Here is a 23916-nt window from a genome sequence, read left to right on the forward strand (position 1 = left end):
CCTTTTTTGTATTTCCGTTTTTTTAATGTTGAAACTTAAATGTGCATTAAGGTTGCCAACTCCAGCTTGTAGAATTCCTGGAGATTTGGGGATGGAGCCTCGGGAAGGCGGTCTTTGAGGACTCCAGTGGATATAATGCCATAGAGGCCGATTCCGCACGGCTTACCTGAAGCCGGAACATTGCGGAACATGCCGGGAAAAACGCGGAAGATCCTGTTTTATCGCTCGAGTTTTTCGCGACATCGCGCCAAACTCGCGCAAGAAAACGCAATCTTCCACGTTTTTCCCGGCATGTTCTGCAACATTCTGGCTTCAGGTAAGCTGTGAGGAATCGGCCAGAGTCCACCCTCCAAAGCAGCCATTATCTACAAAGGACCTGATTCTTGTCATCAGGACATCAATTGTAATTCGAGTGATTTCCGTGTCCCACCTGAGGGCTGGCAACCCTAATGTGCATTCAGTGTTTAAAATCTTTCTGGATTTTTAATGAGAATGGTTGCCGCATGGTGGCTTGGATCCAATTCTGGCAAAATAAAAGCCCGGTGGCAAGTTACAGACGAACAACTTTTCTTTCAGCAGGATTCGAGCACAGTGGTACCTTAGAGACCAACAAGATTTTCAGAGTATAAGCTTTCAAGAGTCAAAGCTGTATACCAAGTTGGATACTGCTAATATTCTCTCTGAACATGTACTTATACAACCAGCTGTACCTTCTTGTACTTCAGAAAGCTATGTTGTCTTGCTCGTTGTTTTATACTGTTATCTTACTGTATTTTCGTGGGTTTTACAGTTTTAATAAAATAAAAAAAAGAGTCAAAGCTCTCTGCTTTGGATACAGCATGGCTACCTATCTGAAACATTTATTTCAATATGAGCTTTTGTGAATCATGGTTCATTTTTTCAGATAGATATATTTCCCATTTTAAATTCTAAGGTGGCGGAAAAGGATGTTCGGTGGCCTTGGCCAGTCACTTGGGCACTGCCTGGTCTACCTCACCGAGTTGATGTGAGGAGAACAGGTCTGACTTCATCTGGGAGGGCAAGATGCCAATTAAATGTTTTCCGTTGTGACAATATTTACCCATGTGTCTTGGAAGGCACTTCTCGCGCCCCACATGAAACTTTTCCCCCCCAAAACACATACCTTTCCAATCATCTGTCACAAGGGTGTACGTGCAGGTCAATTCACACACCAAATGGACAAGATGAGCAGTTTTTAGATTTCTTTGGTGTGTACATCTGAAGTTTCTTACTGCAAACCAACTTGGACTTTGTAAAAAAAAAATAAAACTGAAAAGTGATATTTAAATATTGTAAAATAAAATCAATAAGTAAGTGTGGCTTGAGTGGGACCTTGTAGAAGTTAGCACTTGGTAAAGCTTCCGGCTTGCCCGTTTGACCCAAACTGTATTTATCTGGCCCATCTTGGCACCTGGAACAGTTTACTCCTGCAATAAGGCAGGAGTGCTAATATTTGCACCATGGGAAAAAATAGTGTGGTGTTTGAAGAAAAGGGATTAGGCGTTATGTTCTCCTTTTGCCACTGCTCTCTGATGGAGCAGGACACAATGTGTACCTGCATCCATGCGTTCTAAGATCGGTGCAAAAGCATCCAAAATCCAGACTGCCTTCTCCTAGCATCCACAAAAAACAGCAACATTGCAGGCAAGGAATTTGAAAATTGTGAAATGTGTGTGTTGTGGTTTGTGACCTTTTGGGGGGGGGGCAGTCCCAGGCTATCAGCAAACAGGAAATTTATCAAGTCCCCGCCCCCTCCATTGGCCACCCATACATTGCTCGTGGGCTGTGTTTGGCTTGATGAGTTATGTAGTCTTTGCCAACATTTTTCTCCCTGTGCTTGCATTATAAAAGAGCAGCAGCACCCTGGTAGTGGGGCTGTTTTCTCTTTGCAGCCATAAATCCTTAGGGATAGGCAAAGGAGACAACGACTGGGAGGGACGCCTTCCACCACAGCTCCCCTTCCCACTGAGATTTACCGCAGGAAGTGGTTTTACGTCTTTTTTCCATGCAGGGATTTTCTAATGTGAAGCAGCTTTGAGTCTGTGCCTTCGTGCCCCATATGTTCTCACTATACATAGTCTTTCCTCCCTTAGCCCTTGCCAAAGAATTCCAAATGTTTTGAAAACCCTGACCTTGGAAGCAGAAAGAATTCATGCAAAATAACGGTATGCCTGATATTTGCATTTGCAAGTCACCGAACTTTGATTTCTTTGGCACAGAATACACACAAACCTTGGCTTTTAATTGGAATGGTCTTAGAGTAATGTCAGAATGATTTTGCTTCGCTTAAGTAGCAAGGTGCTTCTTAAATAGTGATTACTGTTTGAGGGTGTGGGATGGCTTGTCATGAGTGGGGGGGTGGAATTGAAAGTAATTACAGATGAAACTAAAAAAAAACTCAGGGAGAAAGGAAGTGTTTATAAAGCACAACTGCCTCACAGCTGATGAAAGTAAACAACATCTATTATAAAAATAGCACCTATTTAGGGCCTTTTTGGTCCTGGCCCCAACCTGGTGGAACTCTCTGTCTGAGGACACTCGGGCCCGCCAGGATCTTCTATCATTTCGGCGGGCCTGCAAGACGGAGATGTTCCACCAGGCTTACGGCTGAGGCCAGTGTCAGGACCATCATTGAGCCTTCCACCGGTCTCCGGTATTCAAGTACAGCTCGTGTGTCTGTCTACCTCCTCTTTGTATGCCGGGGGCAGGAATGTGTAGCCAACTATATCAGGTTTGTGTATATATAGAATTTTAATTGCTGAATTTTACTGTACAATCTGCTATGTAATTGTATTTTGTGACTGTTGTACCCCATCCTGAGCCCACTTGTGGGAAGGGCGTGTTAAACACCAACTAAACTAAACTAACTAAACTAAACTAAACATCTTAGACATCCTACTAACTATGTTCATAGAGTGCTATTACGTGTACTACAGGCATCTAGGTAAATCTGCCGTTTCCACACGTCTTACCTGCCTGCGGAACATCGCGCGAAATCACGCCAGGAAGATGCTGTTATCCAGGAGTTTTGCACGAATTTGTGCAAAACTCCCGGATAACAGCGTCTTCCTGGCACGATTTCGCGTGAGAAGATGCTGTCTTCCGGGACTTTCCCACGATGTTCCGCAGGCAGGTAAGACGTGTGGAAATGGCCCTTATTTTGTACAACCTTTCTGTGGGCATATATTAACAATATTATACATCCTGCACTTCCAAAATAGCATTAGTTTGCCGTAGTCGTTTAAGGTGGGTAGACGTGTTGGTCTGCAGTAGAAGAGCAAGATTCAGGTCCATTACCACCTTAAAGACCAACTATATTTCCAGGGTCTGAGCTTTTGGACTCTTGGAAGCTTACACCCTGGGAATCTGGTTGGTCTTTAAGGTGCTACTGGACCTGCATTGTGTAGTAGTTTAAGACAATATCATTAACAAATGTTGAAAAAAAGTAAGAAGATACCGTTGCTGTAATGTTTTCAGAGAGTGGTGCCAGTTTTTGAAAAAAAAAATAGGGACGACTTTGGTTCTTGAGCAAGAATAAGTACTTCATATAGTGACTTTATCTTGTGATAAATTAGCTACTTTTTTAAAAAAATTAAGGATTATCAAGTACATAGTCCAATTCAAGTATTACTTTTACATTCACGTAACAATAACTTGTTTACTAGTTTTACTATTAACATCTAAAGTTTCTTTTTCTTCAGATGGTTTTTCCCATATAGATCCATGAAAGTTTTGTTGTTCTTCAGTTGCTTATGTTTCTATTAACGACTGGTAGATTGTGTTCATAGATTGTATGTTGCTTGTTGTAATATAGTCAAGAAATGGCTTCCACTTACTATAAAATTCTGTTGTCTTTTTTCCCCCTGATGATTGTTGAATTCTTTCTGTAATTTTTTCCATAATCATTTGGTCCCACACCTTACTAAGCCATTGGTCTATATTTGGTGCTGCCCAGGGCTTTTTTTCTAGGAAAAGAGGTGGTGGAACTCAGTGGGTTGCCCTTGGAGAAAATGGTCACATGGCTGGTGGCCCCGCCTCCTGATCTCCAGACAGAGGGGAGCTGAGATTGCCCTCCGTGCCGCTCCATTTTCTTTCTTTTTTAAAAAATTTTTTTATTGGATTAGAAATATTTTATGTCCATTACAATCAATTCCTTTTAAATATTCCAATTCTAACCCCCTCCCTTCCCCCCCTTTTGATGACTTCCAACAGTTTTCCAACCCCTTGTCTATTTTCCCCTACTCGTTCCAAACTTATTTTACCTATTAAACATATACTTTCACTCTCTTCTAAGCTTATCTATTATATCACAGTGCTATCTCTGTTTCCCTTCCCATTTGACTTAACAACTAAATAATACATTTCTGGCATATATTCTTCAATAATCGTTTTAGTAGCCTATACTCTATCTTACTCATTCTGGTCTCATCTATATGGGACAAACAATTTGTCCCTTGTTATACATAGCGTTAAGTACATTATTAACATTTCATACCTTCAATATAAATCAATTTAACCTCTACACCATGTATTACTCTTTGCTTCCTTCTATATATCTTATTTTCGTACTGTTTTAATTATCTAATATCTCCATTATGCAACTCTATCATAGATAGTCAGTCACTTTGACCCATATATACACATTCGGCATAAGTCAATCAATTTGACCCCTATTCTGTATGCTACTGTATGTTTTCCCGTGCCGCTCCATTTTCAAGAGGTTCCGGAACTCCGTTCCACCGCGTTCCTGCTGAAAAAAAGCCCTGGTGCTGCCTATAAATTGGCTACTTTAAAGACAGATATTCTGGTTAGCACAATGCAGTTAGGTGCCGGATCCTGCCCTCCTAAGAAGAAGGATACTCATCAAAGAGCTCTGACTTCAGTGGACTTGGAAGAATATAACTCTGTGTAAGATGGCACTGCGAGCAAGCAAGCAAGCAAGCAAAGGATGCTCTCTCCTTTGATCTTCATGCTTTTTTTCTTTTGCAGAGATCTGTTTTTTTGCCCCAGAGATGGCAGCCAAAGTGATCTTCAGGAAGCCTGCCGCTGTGGGGTTTACGCCCATTCCTAGTATAGCTTAGAGGCGGTGAGTGCCCCCGGCCTTGTGGTGGAACCGGCAAGATGGGCAACAGTAGTTCATCACTGAAAGTTTGCACTGATCACCAAGGAGGCATCAACTGGCTCAGCCTCAGCCCTGACGGGCAGTGGCTGCTGACGGGCAGTGAGGATGGCACCGCACGACTCTGGAGCACCGCTGACAGCCAGTGCCGGGGTCATTTTCAAGGTACAGTAAGTGTGCCCCTTTGCGACTGGTCCTGATTCTGGGATAATGTTGTGTCTTAATGCATTCCTGCCACAGTGATATGCTTTATGTCAGCTTTACAGCAATTTTGCAGCATTGTGAACCAACCAACCAGTTACCCAGGAGCGGCCAGTTGCTGATTTTCATCCAAAGGGCACAGGAAGGGCTAGGCTCAAAAGATAAGCAGGACTAAGATAAGTTTTGCTGTTGATGATGCTGGTCTTCAGTTTTCCTCTGGATAAATGTTGATAAGTAAATAGTTATTTGTTAAGCACAGAGGTGTCTGAGAGTACGCTTGATGTTCCTGCAATATACAGTAGACACAGCCTCTTGCAAGTGTATTTATTTATAATTATTTCTTGAATCATTTTACCCAATTTCCTTATGGTTCAAGGCAGCTTATAGTAATAGACAAAAAACATTTCTAGTCAAAACCAGAATAAAATAACAATGCCCCAATCTTGCTCCCTCGCCCATTAAAAGATGCCCACCATTCAAACCCTCTCAAAAGCCCTGGTCAATTCAGACCAGGGGTATCAACCCATGTCTGTATAGCAATGGTTGCCTTACAGAGTCCGCTAAGTGTAGCATGGTTGCTTTCTCCCAGTGCGCTCCTATGGAGAGTTAGTCCCGTCTGTCCGTTGATTTCAGTGGGCGTAGATTGGAGTAACTCAACATAGGATTGTACTGTCAACCTCCTAGGAGTGGAAATTTATTTGAAAAACTTTCTGGTCTTCTAGAATCCTTACAGCGTGCTTTTTCAGGATTGCCATTATTTATAGCATGCCAAAAATGCTTTGGTTAAGTGGTGGTAGTTAGTGCGCACAAGTCATAGCTGTCTTATAGTTACCCCTGGTGGGGTTTTCATGATAAGAGACTAACAGAGGTGGTTTGCCATTGCCTGCCTCTGCAACCCTGGCCTTCGTTGGAGGCCTCTCATCCAATTACTAATCTCCTTAGCTTCTGATTCGGTTCACTGGGCTACCCAGGTGAGGGCTGGTTATGGGATACTTGAGTTCAAATCTGCACTTTGCCTAGAGTGGGATTATATCACAGGGTTATTTTGAGGATAAAATAGAGGAAGGAGAACCATATACACCTCCCTAAACTGGGATTAAAAGACATTTATTTACTAAAATACTTACCCTGTCTTTCCTCGTGGCTCTTGCAAATTGTAATTTAAAAAAAAACAGCCATTTAAAAACAAACACAAAAGATGGTGAGGTGACTGGCCATTGCCTGGTGTCTGCCGCATTAGCTCTGAGCCAGCCCCCTTATCAGATTTACTTTCCACAGAAGCAACCCACACAAGTTCAGCGAATCTAGTAGTAAATGGCAGAAAACATAGTGCCCGTGGGGCATCTCTGATGGATCTGCAAATGTATCCATTCCACCCAGTCTGGTTAAATAGTTCAGGAAAGCCCATCTGCTCCCTTCTCCATCTCCTAACTAAAAGAAAGGACAAAGCGGTTGCAATGTGGTTGTCAGACTATGGAATCCCAGTTATCTAGAGTTCGTCTCCCCCCTTCTGCAAGAAGCACAAAGTTTCTTGATTCCAAAAGGTTTATTGAAAAACAATGCTCAGGATACAAGTGACCATATTCCAAGGGCTATGAAAGCTTTGGCTGAACGAAAGCTTTGTTGAGAACGACACATAAAATGAAAGTAACAACACTTCAAACACCCCTTCCCAGCCTCCCCCCTTAGTCCTGTCTAGAAGGCCTGGGAAGGCGAGGACGTCAAGGTCGGACGGAACGGGTTGATAAGAATTCTTCGCTCCCATAGATATAGGCGGCCTGGACAGCACCTGGGCCTGGAGGGAGAGAACTAAACAACTACAGATTATAACATGAGAACATGGCGTAGCTTTGGCTTGAGAACGGACTAGCAAACTGATACTCTGACGGTGGTGCTCTTCCCAGCGTGTGAACGAAGCAGCACGATATTTTTCCATGGGCTGGAAGCAGCAGCAGAGCATCCTTGCTGCCCCTTCTGGATTGGAAAGGCTGGGGGGGGTAGAGCCAGAGTGCTGTTATAGTGCTTGTTTTGGCTCAGGGAAAAAGAGCTGCAAGTTTTTGTCTTGAGTCAGGAGGAGTTGATGGGCGGCGGGGGGGGGGGGCGCTACTCATTTTGAAAGGCTAAGAAACGATGATCCATCAGCCCTGTCTCAGTCTTTCTAATTCTCCGGATGAGCTATAATGGAAGGCATGGGGTACTGCCTTGTGGGGTATTGCTTCTCGCCTGCTTGCCTCTGGGACATGGCGACTCGCCCCAGGTGAGTAGCCGATCGCATCTGTTCATTCACACTTTGGAAGAAGATGAGGCAAATCTTCCCTGCCCTTCGCTTTACAGTTTAGCTTTTCATCTAAAATGTCATTTTGTTTTTATCCTCCTGGAGTTTCTTGATACCTCAGTCAGTCAAAGAATCCATTTTGTTGAACAACAGGAGTTCCTGCAGCTGAATAAACATGCCCCCCCCCCATTGGACTGATGAAAACTACTTGAATGAGTGCTGCTGGATTGTTTTCCATCTTCAAACCAAGAGGTGTCACTTTAAATACAATTCCCATAGATTAACCTCAAGGCGACTAAGGAATGTGGAGGAATGTGAAAGAAAACCTGTCAAACAAGGAATGGATGGATTGATGAGCTTAAAAAAAATTATCAAAGCAAAGAATATTCCTGTACTTGAATCAGAAGGTGCTCAGATTACCAAAGTATAAATCGTTAACTATCTTGTATGTAGAGACTGCTTTTTTACCTAACATAAAGAATAAGGAATTTAATATTAAACTATCCTAAGGTCCAATTCCGATCAGCGTTCAGTTGGGAGTAGGCTCCGTTGAACTCAAGCGGACTGAGTAAGCATTGCAGGACATGCACCTGTGCTCCTAGCGGGTTTTGAAGTGTAAGGTTGTGGTAGGTTTACAGGAGGTACTAGATGTGTGGAGGAAAGCCCTTGAGGAACATTTAATACCTGGCAATATTTCCTAGCAGTATTTATAAAGACGTTGAATTAGGACATTTCAACTCTACAAGCTTAAAACGGGCTTAGGGTTGCCAGCCCCAGGATGGGAAATTCCTGGAGATTTGGGGGGTGGAGCTTGGAACGGGTGGGGTTTGGGAGGGGAGGGGCCTCAGCAGAGTAGAATGCCGTAGAGTCCGCCTTCCAAAGCAGCCATTTTCTCCAGGGGAACTGATCTCTTTCAGCTGGAGATCCGTTGTAATTCCAGGAGATCTCCAGCCACCAGACTGGCAACCAACAACAACATTCGATTTATATACCGCCTTTCAGGACAACTTAATGCCAACTCAGAGTGGTTTACAAAGTGTGTTATTATTATCCCCACAACAAAACGCTCTGTGAGGTGGGTTGGGCTGAGAGAGCTCCTAGAAGCTGTGACTGACCCAAGGTCACCCAGCTGGCTACAAGCGGAGGAGTGGGGAATCAAACCCGGTTCATCCAGATTAGAGTCCTGCGCTCTTAACCACTACACCAAACAGGCACCAAAATGCTCTCTAACCCGGGAACTATAGTTCCAAACTTTACAGGAACCCTCTGAGAGATACTGTGACAGATAACATGGTATAAAACTGATACAAATTTATTACACAGATAATTATGCTTGAAGAGTCTTTTCCATTCTATGGTGATTACCTATGATGCTAAGGAGGTACAAAGATGACATTAATTACAACCCAGGAAACCAGATCTCTGAGAAGGACATTCTTTTCCACAAGGAGAAGATAATAAAAGGCTCAAATGCCAACTGAGCGGAGATGCATTTTCCATTAGCAGATAACAATTTGTCCCCACTGCTAAGAAGGGCAAGATGAACGGCTGTTTGCATAACTTGCATTCGGTAGGAAAGCCAGTGTGATGTGCAGCCCAATATGATTGGAGAAGGATATACCTAGGTCCCGTGAAGGATGCAATTCCAGATCCCAGGTTTGGGAGGAGGGAAAGTCCACTCATCGGAAGAAAGGTTTTAAAAGATCTGTACACTTCTTGTGCGGTGTGCAAGCTGTATTCAACCTGGACGGGAAGTAGGAGGGATAGAGGGGGGCATTTTCTCCCGGGAAGTGCACATCCACCCTACTGATTGAGATGCAGCGGTACCATCAGTGACTCAAGTTAGCTTAGCTAACTTTCTTAGCTCTGCAATAGCTTTTATGTTGTGATATTCTTTCCCCTATGTTTCTGGGCTCCGTAGTGTTATCTGTGCAGTTGTGAATAAAGATCTTTCTCTTTTTAAGGAAGCAGACTGTGTCAAAGATTTCCCCTACACGCTTAGGCACTGGAACATGTGTGTGCATGCATGTTTGTGCACACTCACTTCTAGCTGGTTCGGAGCAAGCGGGCGGGGAGATGTTGAAGGGTTCACCACTGTGCACATGCTCAATGCATTACCAGTCCCAAACTGCCAGTGAAAGAAAGGCTAGAACCAGTCTGGTAGTGGCAGAATTGAAGGTACAGTGGGCCACAGGAGGGAGAAGCGGGGAATTTCCCTCTTATACATGCACAAGCATGCATGGACCCTCTTTGGGCTGTAACACAGCCACGTTTATCCAAGTTTTTAAAAGTTCCACCGTGCTGTTTTCATTGATTTGTGTATTGTTCTTAGGTCATGAAAGCTACATCACTTTTTGCCACCTAGAAAATGAAGCCGCCTTCACATGTAGCGCGGATCACACCATTAGAAAGTGGGATGTCATGACAGGCCAGTGTCTGGCAGTTTACCGAGGGCACACATCCATTGTGAACAGGTAGGCGCTACTCAGTCTTTATAAAGAATCTTCTAGATTTCCCTCCCTCCCTGCCCCGCCATAACCTGATTTCAGTTGAATTCTCACTCCCATTTCTTCTTTCACTAATAATTTCCCCCTGTGCTGTACTGCACACATGGGAAGTGTGGATCTTTGTTTCACGGTCTCTTGCCTGTTTGATTGTAGATCCAGAGGAGTTAGCCGTGTTAGTCTGTAGTTGCAAAATAGTAAAGAGTCCAGTAGCACCTTTAAGACTAACCAACTTTATTGTAGCATAAGCTTTCGAGAACCACAACTCTCTTCATTAGATGCATCATCAGAAATCCAGAGGAGTTAACCGTGTTAGTCTGTGGTCGCAAAATAGTAAAGAGTCCTGTAGCACCTTGAAGACTAACCAACTTTATTGTAGCACGGTCTTGCTTATTACGATGCATCTGACGAAGAGAGCTGTGGTTCTTGAAAGCTTATGCTACAATAGAGTCGGTTAGTCTTAAAGGTGCTACTGGACTCTTTACCTGTATGATTGGTTATCCTAGTGATGCTGCTGCTGACATAGGTATATTCTAGAGATGGGGGAATGGCAAGAAAGCTCACAATAAGAAGGAATGGAACCAAATCCACTGCTGGGGCTGAAATTCCAGAGGGGGAAAAAAAACCCCGAGCAGCTCAATTGGTAACAGATGCACCTTGCAAAGTCCCATGCTTAAACATACTACTTTGCAGCACAAGGACACAACTGGGGCTTTTTAAAAAAAGGTTTGGAATTCTGCCTTACTGTTAATTACCCCCAGAGAAGTTTCGGGCCAGGCATTCTGATATTAAACTTGCACATTAAATGTAAGGAATAAATAATCCTTTTTAGGAGCCTGGTGCCAAAGGCGTTAAAGACAATAAGCTTTCTGGATAAACGATGATCTTGGCAGAATACAAGAGACTATTAGACACAAGGTAAACATTTGTAAGCTTATCTTTGGACTGCTGCGGATTCATTGGAGCTGGTTGCCTCCAAGGTTTGGATATATAGTGAGCTGCATTTTACCACTACCCAACACATGCGGTCATGTTGTTCAGGTGTTATAGAGCTGTAAGAGAGCTCTCTTTGACTTCTGGCCAAATGCTACAAATCTCTGGCTTCCCACATTGTTTTGAAGTTTTTTATTTATTTGAATATTTATATCCTGCATTTCCTAATGGCTCAAGGTGACATATATGTCGCAGGTGAAACATTGCTATTTAAAACCAAACCCCAGATAACAGTTTATTTGTAGCTTCATCCAGGGGTCATCTTGTAGAAAAAGATCTGGAGGAACTCATTAGCATAACTCATTAGCATATGCCATGCCCCTTGTCATCACTGGAAGTGTGTCATTAACATGACTGATTTGTATATGCCACTCCCCCTGACATCACCTATCCTGGCTGTTTTGAACCCAATCCTGGCCATTCAGGGCCGAAATTGGGCCCAACATGGCAAAAAAGGGCTGAAAATGGCCGAAAAGGGGCCCAAAATGGCCAGGATTGGGCCGCTGATGAGTGGGAGAGTGATCCACCACCTGTCAGAGGCCTGATCTGGGCCGTTTCGGCCCCAATCCAGGCCAAAATGGGCCCCAAATGGCCGAGAGTCAGGTGGGCGGGGCCACCTGACATGTGACCTCTTTGGGGAACTGCTGGAACTGCATTCCTGCGCGTTCCCCCTCAAAATGAGCCCTGGCTTCAACTATAGTGAGATTTCAAGCAGCCATATGGCAAACGGTTGCCTGCCTATGTGCAGTCATTGTCACTGGTTGGAGCTATTAGGGCAAGCAAGTCAGCCCTTGAATTTCTGCTCACTGTTTGGCTAAACTGAAAATATAGGAGAAGCCCCTGGAAGAATGAGCTTGAAGCTATGAATTCAAGACACTAGCCCAGTATATTCTGGGGGCTGCTGTGTTTAGTTCACTGTTCAGTATGTTGAAAAGAATGAGAGGCAGGCTATGTCAGTGACTGAGGGTCTAAATTACAGATGCTATGAGGGTGGATTGAAAGAACCAAAAAACACTTGGAACAGAGAAAAGAAAACAGCAGAATGTATGTGCACAAAGACGGTATTAAAATGTTTAAAGCAAGTTCAGAAAGAGAAATGAGGATGTCTGCTGGTCATGACCATCATGGGTCGGGCAAGAAGCCATGGATCCAAATTAAAATCCTCGCTCTGCCATGGAGGATTGCTGGGTGGCCTTGGGCCAGTCACACACTCTCAGTCTAACCTACATCACAGGCTGGTTGCTAAGTTAAAATAGTAGAGGAGAGATTTATTTATTTATTTATTTCATTTATACCCTGGCTTTCTCCCCAGTGTGTGACTGGCCAAAGTCACCTAGTAAACTTCCATGGCAGAGCCAGAATTCGAACCAGGGTCTTTCAAATCCTAGTCCCGCACTCTAATTAGTGCACCGCACTTGCTTTCTCTGGATGATATTCTAAGCTGCTCTGAGTCCTCATTGGGGAAAAAAAGCAGAGTATAAATATATCTAAACAAATATAAACACAGCTGCCTCCAGAGATTGACGATGGAGTTGATTTGTGTATAGGCTTTGGAAGGTGAAACTGCTATGATCCAACGAGTTGGTTTGGGGATATGATTCTTGCTTAGGGTGTGAATGGTCCAGGTTTCAGATCTGAGATGGGCCTTGCTTGGGTCAAGAGAAATGGTGCACCATTTAGGGAGGAAAATAGTAAAGAGTCCAGTAGCACCTTTAAGACTAACCAACTTTATTGTAGCATAAGCTTTCGAGAGCCACAGCTCTCTTCATCAGATGCATCTGACGAAGAGAGCTGTGGTTCTCGAAAGCTTATGCCACAATAAAATTTGTTAGTTTTAAAGGTGCTACTTGACTCTTTACTATTTTGCTACTACAGACTAACACGGCTAACTCCTCTGCATCTATGACCTTTTAGGGAGGGATGCTAACTTACTGTCTTACTTGACATGCAAAAGACCCTATACTAACATCCGCATATGTCTAGTCAAAAAGTCTCTGGCACCATTTGTTGTGAACTAGCACTCCCTCTCTTCCTACCCAGGAGAGTTTCTGCAAGTCATTGTAGACAGACTTGAGCCGGATGGTCCAGTGGTCTGATGTGGCTTAAGGGAACTTCATACATTCAAATCAGCAACTCTTTTTGGGGATGCTTTCAGGGGTAGTAGGTTATCCTCCCTTTGTAACTCCCATTAGTTTAGCAAGAGTGAGAGGGATATTTGACGCCTAGTTTATTCCCCCAACAGGATCCTGGTTTCCAAGGATTATCTCTTCAGTGGCTCCTATGACAGGACAGCACGGTGCTGGAGCGTGGACAAAGAGAAGCCGATCCAGGAGTTCCGGGGCCATCGGAACTGCGTCCTGACCTTGGCGCTCTACTCCTCCCAGGACCTTCTTCAGGATTCCGAAGAGGAAGAGTCAGAGGAAGAGAAACTAAGCAAGGACTTCCTGGTGACGGGAAGCACGGACTGTACTGTGAAAGTCTGGTGGGTGTCCAGCGGGCGTTGCCACCAGACTCTTCTGGGACACACTGGGGCTATCTTATGCCTTATACTTGATGCGCCAAACAGGGAACTCTTTTCAGGCAGCACTGATTACACCATTCGGACGTGGAACATAGTGACGGGTGAGCAGCTGAGAGTGTTCAAAGAGCACCAAGGATCCATCATCTGCTTAGAGGTGAGAGACAGAGAGATGGTTTATTCCAAGGAACAAGGGCCTAACAAAGCATTTGGTGAGATAAAACAGAGGGGGCATTCATGTGAGCCCTTGTGTGGATGGCACAGGTGGGAAAAACACTGTCAGTTGAATCCTATTCAGAGTTATTCCAGCCTAAGCTTCTTGATTATTTCAATGGGCATAAACTGGAGTATCTCTACAAAGGATTCAAAATTGAAAAGAGTCCAGTAGCACCTTTAAGACTAACCAAATTTACTGTACAGTAAAGTTGGTTAGTCTTAAAGGTACTACTGGACTCTTTTCAGTTTTGCTACTACAGACTAACATGGCCGACTCCTCTAGATCTACAAAGGATTGTTCACAATATTATTGCCATTGTTAAGAAATACTGGGTCGGATCCTTCCAGCTTTCCACTGGTGGAAATTGATCATTCCCCTTTGTCCCCCACCTGTGCAACTTCTTTTCTCTCCCCGCTGCTTCCTTTAGACCATGCTGTGGATTGGGGGACTCGCGTGGACAATAAACCATGTTGGCTAGGAGGGCTGCAATGAGAAGGAGAATAAGGGAAGGAAAACTCTCTTTGGCCAGCAGAAAGCTCATAGCTTCCAACCCAGTCGCTACTAGGTATATTGTGAGAAGTGCACAGACCTTTCGAGTGGTAGAGGTTGTAATCAGGGCTTTTTTTCTGGGGAAAGAGGTGGTGGAACTCAGTGGGTTGCCCTTGGAGAAAATGATCACATGGCTGGTGGCCCCGCCCCTTGATCTCCAGACAGAGGGGAGTTGAGCTTACCCTACGCAGTGCGGAGGGCAATCTAAACTCCCCTCTGTCTGGAGATCAGGGGGCGGGGCCACCAGCCATGTGACCACTTTCAAGAGGTTCCGGAACTCCGTTCCACCGCGTTCCAGCTGAAAAAAAGCCCTGGTTGTAATCCAATTCAAGACGAGGAACAGACAGCTGAAGGGGGGCTGTCTTTAGCTTCATGAAGGCATTAAAAGACCTTAAGCCCAGCTCTGGTTTAACAGGATGCCTGGAGGAGTTGGGCACACTTGTCACTTGATAGCCATCTCTGTGGACAATAATGGCAGAGATGCTGTACCCTTAATGGGCTATGGCAAATTATGGGGATGGGAAAGAGAGCCTGCGTTGTTACTGCCATTATCTGTGGATATAAATATATGTGGCTGGCAAGCTGCGACATGCTGAGTTACTGGTGGGCAGAACTGAGGACAGTTAAATGCATCTGTGTCATTTTAATTCATTGTATTCTGCTGGGAAGTGTCTTGCTGTGGTGTTAATTTGGGATGTGGTCTTTGTGGGAAGGAAGGAAGGGAGAGGCTTTGAGTCCAGGTTTCTTTCCTTTTTTTTTTTTAGTGTAGAGAAGGGTTTTAGACACAGACAATAGAAGTAGCCCAAGGCCTTTTAAAACATTCACAACAAATAAGGACGGGTTGAAATGTGTATGTTGTGTGCCATCAAGGCGCTCACACTTAGGTCAGCTCTGTGAATTAATGGCCTCCAATGTCCTATTGACAGCCTTGCTCAGGTCATGAAAAATGAACTTATTAATGATACTGGGGCAATTAAAATGTCAAAACTGAGGCTATCCTATGGTTGGTCACATCATGAGAAGACAAGATTCTCTGGAAAAGTCGATAATGCTAGGAAAAGTGGAAAGAAGTAGGGGAAAAAGGAAAACCTAAAACGAGTTGGCTTGACTCAATAAAAGAAGCCACGTCCTCCAGTTTGCAGGATCTGAGCAAGTCTGTTAATGATAGGACGTTTTGGAGGTCTTTCATTCATAGGGTCACCATAGGTTGGAGGCGACTTGATGGCACATAACACACACATACATAACTTTTGGTTAACAAATGCTTTGCTTGGTGCCTAAAGCCTTGTAAATCCAGCACCAGGCTAGTCTTCACTGGGGGGAGTTCCACAGTCTTGACACCACTATCAAGGAGGCCCTGTCTCTTGCGCTTTCACTCCTTTCTTCTCCTGATATGACCATGCAGAACAGTTCCTCTTATAACAGACGGGTTCATGTAGGAGAAGAAGGTCCTTTGAAGACACTGAACCAAGATTGGGTGAAGGTTTTGTCAGAACGAGGGGCTCTGAAGCAGTCATTGTACCTCTTTTAAAACTGAAAGTGTGATGTGATCTCTCTGTAAGCTGGCAGGTAAACTGTGGCAGCCACATTTTGCTCTAGACGGAGTTCCCAAACAAAGTTTGGAGTCGGCCCCATGTAGAAGACATTTCATATGAATAAATATGTGGGGAGGGGAAAGAAAGGGCATGCAGGGTCTTGCCTGGAGCTTGAGTGCAGCAGCGTCAGAGTCAGCTGCTATAGTGGGCTGAGGGGCAGGGGTCTCACATGGAGACCGGGGCCATATTAACCCATGGCTGGGCCCCCAGGCTTTCAGGTATTTTGGGCCCCCTCCAACACTTCAATCTTTCGCCTCACTACGGCTGACTGCCTGACCCTGGTATAGTAGGCCCTAGGCCGCAGTACACAACCCTATATCCATTTTGAGGGTCTCCTGAAGAATTCTATTCACAATTTAAAAAATATTTTTATTGTGCGAGTAGAACTCTTCAGGAAAGAACATTTTGGAGGTATAATTGTTCAACACTCATATTTTGAAGTGATTTTTTTATATTTATTAAAAATATATAATTTATGGATAATTGTTTTAATATAAGGGACAATTTGTTTCACTTCAATAAGGAAGCAGTTCATTATCTTATTAATAGAGGTTATATAAGAGAGTCAATTAATTTTAATTTATGTGGGGGTGTGCCCCACATTGATGGGCCCCTAGTCCCTGCGGGGCCCCTAGGCTTCGGCCTAGTCAGCCTGATGAATAATACAGCCCTGATGGAGACCACTGTCTCTTGCGCTAACTGCTGACACTTGGTAGAGTGCAGCATCAGGCTGATAACTGAGTACATAAAGGAGGGCAGCTAGGGAGCTATAGGCAAATGTTACCACATAGTGAAAGGCTCACGATGGGCGCCTGCACCGTTTTCATTTATTTGCTTCATTTATACCCCTCCTTTCTCTCCAGTGGGGACCCAAAGAGGCTTTCAACCTTCTCATCTGCCCCATTTTATCTTCACAACAACCCTGTGAGGTAGGTTAGTCTGACAGCATGTGCCAGGCCCAAGGTCACCCAGTGAGCTTCCATAGCGGAGTGGGAATTTGACCCTGGGTGTCTCAGATCCTAGTCGAACACCCCAACTACTGTATCATACTTGCTTTCTGTGGGATGTGAACTCAACTAACGTTTGAGAAACAGGCGAACTGCACAATCCTAAAAGGAATTACACTCTTGAAATCCATCGAAGTGAATAGGGTGTAACTCTGCTTGGGGGTGCCTTGTACACATGTGTGAACAGCTGTCCTTCATTTGTGTGGTTGTCTATACCTGCTTTGTCCTGGGCATGAGTTGGCCTAGAGATCCGGTGCTATTTTGGTGACCTATGGATAGAGAGATAAAACTTCAAGAAACTTTCAAAATTCAAGGGAGAACAACCTTACTTTCTGAGGGTTTTTCAGGAGGGGGAGTTCATTTTTAAAAAATTTAAATATACGCAGTACCAATTTCCTTTTAAAATACAACATAAAAGATGTACAACATATATCAAATTGGACTGTATGATACAATTCTGAATTCTAAACTGGAAATGTTTTTGTAAGATCATAATGATCAGTATTCAAAATGTATACATTGCTTTTTTTAATTAAAGTATTATTATGGTGGGTTAAAAACTAAAGACAATACAAAAACACTATAATTAGCCATTTTTAGAGACATCCCTATAAACTGTACATCCCAAGATACCCATGTATGTTTAGGGAGAAAGGAAGAGGAGCAGAAAAAAATACAGTAGAAACTACAGATATTGTAATAAATAAAAAGCAATTTTTTAAAAATTGGGCTTGGAGATGCAATGTAGATTTAACTATTACACATAACCTCACATTTTAAGAAAAGAAAATCAGAAAGTAAAATCTCTAATTTTTTCCCCCCTAAGCAACTTTAAGAGCCTCTGATATGCCTGAAAAGTCCCTTATATAAATAAATCTGGTTTCAAAGTTAAATAGGCTGAAAAGATTCAGAGGAAAGCTAACAAAGATTATTCAGGTGGTTAATTTATTTCCCAGTATGCCGGTATGTTGGTTCATAGATTGACGCAAGAAACAGAAACTTGTAGTGTAGTAAGAGTACGATGTATGCCGCACTGTGTCTCCACTGGGGAGAAAGGAGGGGTATAAATGGGACAAATAAATATATATTACGAATGGCTTTGAAATACTGTTGAATTGCCCATTTATTTTACCACTAGACACCAGCCGTTCTCTACCCAGAGAAATTTCTGGGTCATATACTAAGTCATATGTATGGTTGCCAAGTCCAGGCTGGGAAATTCCTGGAGATTTGGGGGGTAGAGCCTGGAGAGGGTGGGGTTCGGGGAGGGGAGGGGCCTCTCAATGGTATAATGCCATAAAGTCCACCCTCCAAGGCAGCCATTTTCTTCAAATGAACTGATCTCCATCACCTGGAGATCAGTTGTAATTCCGGGAGATCTCCAGCCACCACCTGGAGGCTGGCAACCCTAGTCATACCATTGGTCCATCCCTGTAACTCAGTATTGTCTACTCTGACTGGCAATGGGTTTTCTTGAGAGTCTTTGAATTGGAAGCACCAGAAACTGAACCTGCAACTTGATTTGCAAAGCAAGAGTGCTAAGCACTGAGGTACAGCTAGGGTTGCCATCCTCCAGGTAGTGGCTGGAGATCTCCCGGAATTACAACTGGTCTCCAGGCCACAGAGATCAGGTCACCTGGAAAAAATGCCTACTTTGGGGGGGGGGGTGGACTCTATGGAATTATGCCATGCCAAGGTCCTTTCCCTCCCCAAACCCCACTTTCTCCAGATTTCTCCAGATTTCACCCCCTAGATCTCCATGAATTTCCCAACTTGAAGCTGGCAACGCTAGGTACAGCCCATAGCTTGAATCCATAAGAACATACATTTCTGGCGCAAACCTATACAGCACTCTTTGTGGAAAGGATTTATCATTGTTCCGAGGCGATGGCTCTAGTCTCATAGCTGTAGATCAGACACTTCTTCTTGGGGAGAAGAAGACGAGAGCTGTTTCCACACACCCTTAAAGGGATGGCCAACTCACTCCATGCTGGCGGCTTTCCCCCAGGAATCCAGATGTCTCCATTTGCAAAACGATTGCGGGACATTCGGCTTCCGTTTTTTCGGCACCTTTTCTGGGAACACACTTTCCCTGATCACAGAAAAGGCGCTGAAAAACTGGAAGCCAAACGGCCTGCAAACATTTTGCAAATGGAGACGTGGCCAGTGTTTTGTGAGTGGGCCGTCCCTTTAAGGGTGTGAGGAACCGGCCATAGTTTCAATGCAATCCTAAGCAAATTTACACCCTTTTAAGCCCACTGAATTCAACGGACTTAGGAGGGGGTAACTCTGCCCAGGAATGCACTGTTATTTACTTAATATATTTGTATGCTGCTTCTGAGCAGAAGATTCCCAAGGCAGGGTGCAACAAAAATAATTCATTTAGTAAGGCAGGAAATCATTTTTTTTTTAAAGGTTAAATCACCAATGAAAATAGTAGCAGGATAACAACTATGTAACATGAAAAAACATGATTAAAATAATGAGGAAAATATTAATCTTACCTCTGGCCAAATGCCTGGGAGGATGGGAGCTTCTTTCACCTGGTGCCTCAAATCTGCAAAGTGAAGGGGGCAAGAGAACTAAGGTAGGAAAGGAATTTCGTATAGATGGAGTGCCACCACAAAGGAGGCCCCGTCTCTCATTCTGATGCTGCGAAGATGGGTGGGTTGACGATATGGCGCTCAAAAGATTGTCCCAGCAGACAGTGCATGGCTCGGAGTTCAAGGAACTGGTCCAACTGGTGTAGGCCTGAAACGAGGGTCTGGTTGACAATTGCATAGACTGCTGTCTGTAGAAGTGTGGAAGCATTTAGAGAACAATAAAGACCAACAACATTTATTTCAGTATGAGCTTTGACGAGTCACAGCTTGAAGGAAGCCCAGCCTTAGTGACTGACCCATGTATGTATGAGAAGATTAGAATAATTCCAGGGCAAACTGAAGCCAACTTGTGCATTGCAGGCAGAAGGGTTTGTGAAGCAGCTTTGTCACAGATTTCTTCTGGTATAGAGCAGAAGTAGAGAAAAGGGATGTCTGTGGCCGATTCCAGACGACTAACCTTAAATCGCTCCATGCCGCCCTCTTCCGGATCGCGACGGGGAAAATGCGAAATATCGCGTTTCCTCGCGCGAGTTTTGCGCGACGACGCGCAAAACTCGCGCGAGGAAACGCGATATTTCGCATTTTCCCCGTCGCGATCCGGAAGAGGGCGGCATGGAGCGATTTAAGGTTAGTCGTCTGGAATCGGTGTGTATGTAGAACAAACACTCAGCAGCTGTGTGTCCCCTGGGGCTCTCCATTGTTTCTCTTAAATTGGGGAGTGGCTGGGGTGGGAGGGACATAGCTCAGTGATAGATGCTCGGCATGCAGAAAGTCCGAGCTTCATAAAACAGCTCTCTGAAGATGATTCCAGTACCAGCCCGAGGAAATCCCCTGCTTGGGCCCCAGTCAGCATAGACAGCACAGGGGCTAGATTGACTAATATCCAGACTTGGCATATAAAATGCTGGATAGGGAGAATGTCTGCATATCTGTGAGAAGGCGGAGAGCGTGGCTGAGGCCTGATTCTTGTTACCTTTGGGGTGCAGGAGACTTTGTTTGTGAAATGGCCCCGTGAGAGTGTTGCTCCACTTTGAAAGCAGCTGTTGAATAATTATGGCCGTCCTGTCCATGCCAGAGCGGTCCCCCCCTCTCCGCCCCCCAGAGGTTTGTGTAATCACAAAAGAAGAGGCCACCCAAACAGTTGCAGGGGGAGATAATTTATCCACACAAATATCAGGTGTCCTCTGCCATGCCAAGGTTCTTTTCAGTTCTCTGGTTTGCAGATAAGCAAGAGCGAGTTTGTGTTTGTTTTTCCTTTATTTGGCAATTCTATAGCTTGCCTTTCGGTGAGGAATTCTGAAGGTGGGGAGTAATAATTAAAACTAGCAAAATGCAAGAGGAGAATAATAGAACTAAAGATGAGTAATCCTGTATTGATTCCAGTGGAACCAATATACATTCAGAACAAAAAGTCGGTGCAGAAAAATAAAAACCTGGTAATCTCAAATCTGGAAAAATTCAGGAGCCAACAGTATGGGGCCACTACAGAAAAAGCCTTTTCCTCAGTGACTAGACAATGGGATGACCAAATGATTTTCATTTTAAAGTTCATGGAGGTATGCAGGGCTTTTTTTTCTGGGAAAAGAGGTGGTGGGACTCAGTGGTGGCACTCAGGACCGCACAATGACATCACTTTGGGTCAGCTGGAACAAGAGGGGAGTTTTTAAAAGTTTAAATTGCCCTTGGTGAAAATGGTCACATGGCCGGTAGCCCCGCCCCCTGATCTCCAGACAGGGGAGTTTAGATTGCCCTCTGCGCGCATGGCCCATGGCGCGGAGGGCAATCTAAACTCCCCCCTGTCTGGAGATCAGGGGGTGGGGCCACCGGCCACGTGACCATTTTCAAGAGGTGCCGGAACTCCGTTCCATCACGTTCCTGCTGAAAAAAAGCCCTGGAGGTATGTATGGATGGGTGGAGATGCTACTTTAAGAGCCAAAACACACGTTAAGAAATACCCAGGTTCAGCACGTGTTCTCTTACCTCAAGGTTTGCCGGGATCTGTAGGCGTCCTGGAAGCTTAAAGTTTAGCATTTACAGAGCAGCAGAGAGGGAAATACAGGCGCCTGTATTTCCCTTCCCCTTTCTGCTGCTCTGTAAATGCTAAACTTTAAGCTTCCAGGACACCTACAGATCCAAGCAAACTTTGAGGTAAGAGAACAAGTTTAGCATTTACAGAGCAGCAGAGAGGGAAATACAGGCGCCTGTATTTCCCTTCCCCTTTCTGCTGCTCTGTAAATGCTAAACTTTAAGCTTCCAGGACGCCTACAGATCCCAGCAAACCTTGAGGTAAGAGAACACGTGCTGAACCTGGGTATTTCTTAACGTGTGTTTTGGCTCTAAGAATCTTGAGTCCAGACCATAAAGAGCTCTATAATGGTACCCAGTACCTTGCGTTTAACCTGGAAATGTATAAAAAAACAATGGCTCAAATACCAAATTTGGTATTATATGCTCCCTGCAGCTAGCACCAGAAATCTGCTTTCTGGGGAAACTGAAATTTGATTGATTGAAGCTTCCAAATAGCCTTGGAAGCAAATTACAGTAGTTTAGCCAGAAGGTCTACCAGAGCATATTCTACAGGTGCTGTTCCTCTGTCCAAGAAGAAGTGTAAGTGTGTGTGCTGTAGTGCTGGGCTTGGGTGAACTTGAACATTACCAGTTCTCTCTGGATTGAAAGCATTGTACACATGCTCCTCCTCATGGCTGTGTTATACGAACAACTGCATTTGTAAACTGTGTGTGTCAGCGAAGAGGGTTATTTTTAGATGGGCTACCTGTATTTACCCTTTTCCTGTCCTGTCTGAGGGAATTATATAGGCAGAGGCCATAAGAATTGTTGCTAAAATTAGAACCAGTTTTTTAAAGATAACAAAAATACACAGTACATCAGAGCTGTGGTCACACAGACGTTCTGTGTCCTCCAGAAAGGTTCGCTTGAGTTTCTTACTCACCACCTTAAAGGAGGAAGAGACTTCAGTGGTTTCAGAAATGGCGTGGTGATTGGGGGATAAGCACACAATCAAGAAGAGGATGTTTCTTCTGCGTACCTTTCTGTACCATTCCCAACCAAATCCAGGCTGAACTCCATGCTTTGCTCCAAAGACCGTTGGGTGGTGCTGAGAAAGTTATTAATCTGGTTTGCCCAGGCAAGCAGCGCCTAGTGGTGCATTATTGGGTTTGAATGAGATGTTACTGACCAAACACCACAGGCAGAACTTTTTAAAATCTTCACATGTTGTCCAGCATAACCATGCTTTGCTTTTTCAGCGCAATCATTGTGTGTCTTACTGGGTCAGGAGGATGCTGTTGAGTAATGTACATTCCTGGATGAAGTAGCCTCCAGGTCATCCTAAAAGACTTATCTCAAAGGTTGCTGTGGGAATACTCTGATCTCCTTGGGTAAAGACTGAGAATAACAGATAATGAGCTACTGCATGTATCATGGGGCAGTTTGAGAGGTGGATCTAGACTTCTTATCTCTCTGGGAGGACTTTCTTACTTGCCCCATGCGGGCCTCTGTCTGAAGGGCTGAGGATATGAGATCTTCTCCCATCCTCCTGTTTTTCCCTAAGGTGGAAAGGAGAAAGTGTAGGGGTTGCCAGCCTCCAGGTGGAGCCTGGAGATCTTGTTGAATTACAACTGATCAGTTCCCCTGGAGATAAATGGCTGCTTTGGAAGGTAGAGTCTATGGCATTATACCTTTCTGAGGTCCCTCCCCTCCCTTCTCAGGCTCCACCCCCAAATCTCCCAAGAATTTCTCAACCCAGAGTTGGCAGCCATAAATGTAAGTGAACTTCCGAGTTTGTGTTGGTTGTCTGAATAGTGTTATCTTTTAACTTTTAACACATGAACTTCCTCCAATAGTGTAACACATTTACCTTGGTAGTTCTGACTGGAAAGAAAGGTGGGGTAGCTGATTCCGCACACATTGGATAATGCACTTTCAATGCACTTTATTAATCGTTTGAGGTGGATTTTTTGTTCCGCACAGAAAAAAATCCATTCTAAATGATCTATAAAGAGGATTGGAAGTGCATTATCCAATGTCTGCGGAATCACTACATGTCGTAAATATGTCATAAATAAATAAATTGAATCCTCGTGTGTGAGAATTAAGTTGGATACTGTTACGGGGAAATTAGGCATTCCTGTTGAACCAGTAACCTGTTGCTATAGCATGTGTGTGTGTGTGTCTAATTTTTTTTAGAAAATATGTTTGACTTTGTAAGCCACCTTGAACAAAGAATAAGGCAGCATAGAAAAGTGTGTTTTTAAAAAGTGTCTTGCTTGATATGCTGTGGAACTGAATGAAAAA

At 44.1% G+C, this 23916-nt stretch overlaps 1 protein-coding gene across 1 annotated transcript in view; it reads left to right on the top strand.

Moving 5' to 3' along the window:
* Positions 1–5142: 5142 nt before the first annotated feature.
* The window catches only part of WDR86 (WD repeat domain 86), a 30537-nt gene continuing 11763 nt past the window's right edge, over positions 5143–23916 (top strand). Inside the window, exons 1-3 of the mRNA XM_054992141.1 lie at positions 5143–5305; positions 9949–10090; positions 13356–13788. Coding sequence (XP_054848116.1) covers positions 5143–5305; positions 9949–10090; positions 13356–13788 — 738 coding nt within the window. The remainder of the gene's footprint in view (positions 5306–9948; positions 10091–13355; positions 13789–23916) is intronic.

This window comes from Eublepharis macularius, chromosome 11 (assembly GCF_028583425.1).
Source record: "Eublepharis macularius isolate TG4126 chromosome 11, MPM_Emac_v1.0, whole genome shotgun sequence".
Lineage (NCBI taxonomy): Eukaryota > Metazoa > Chordata > Lepidosauria > Squamata > Eublepharidae > Eublepharis > Eublepharis macularius.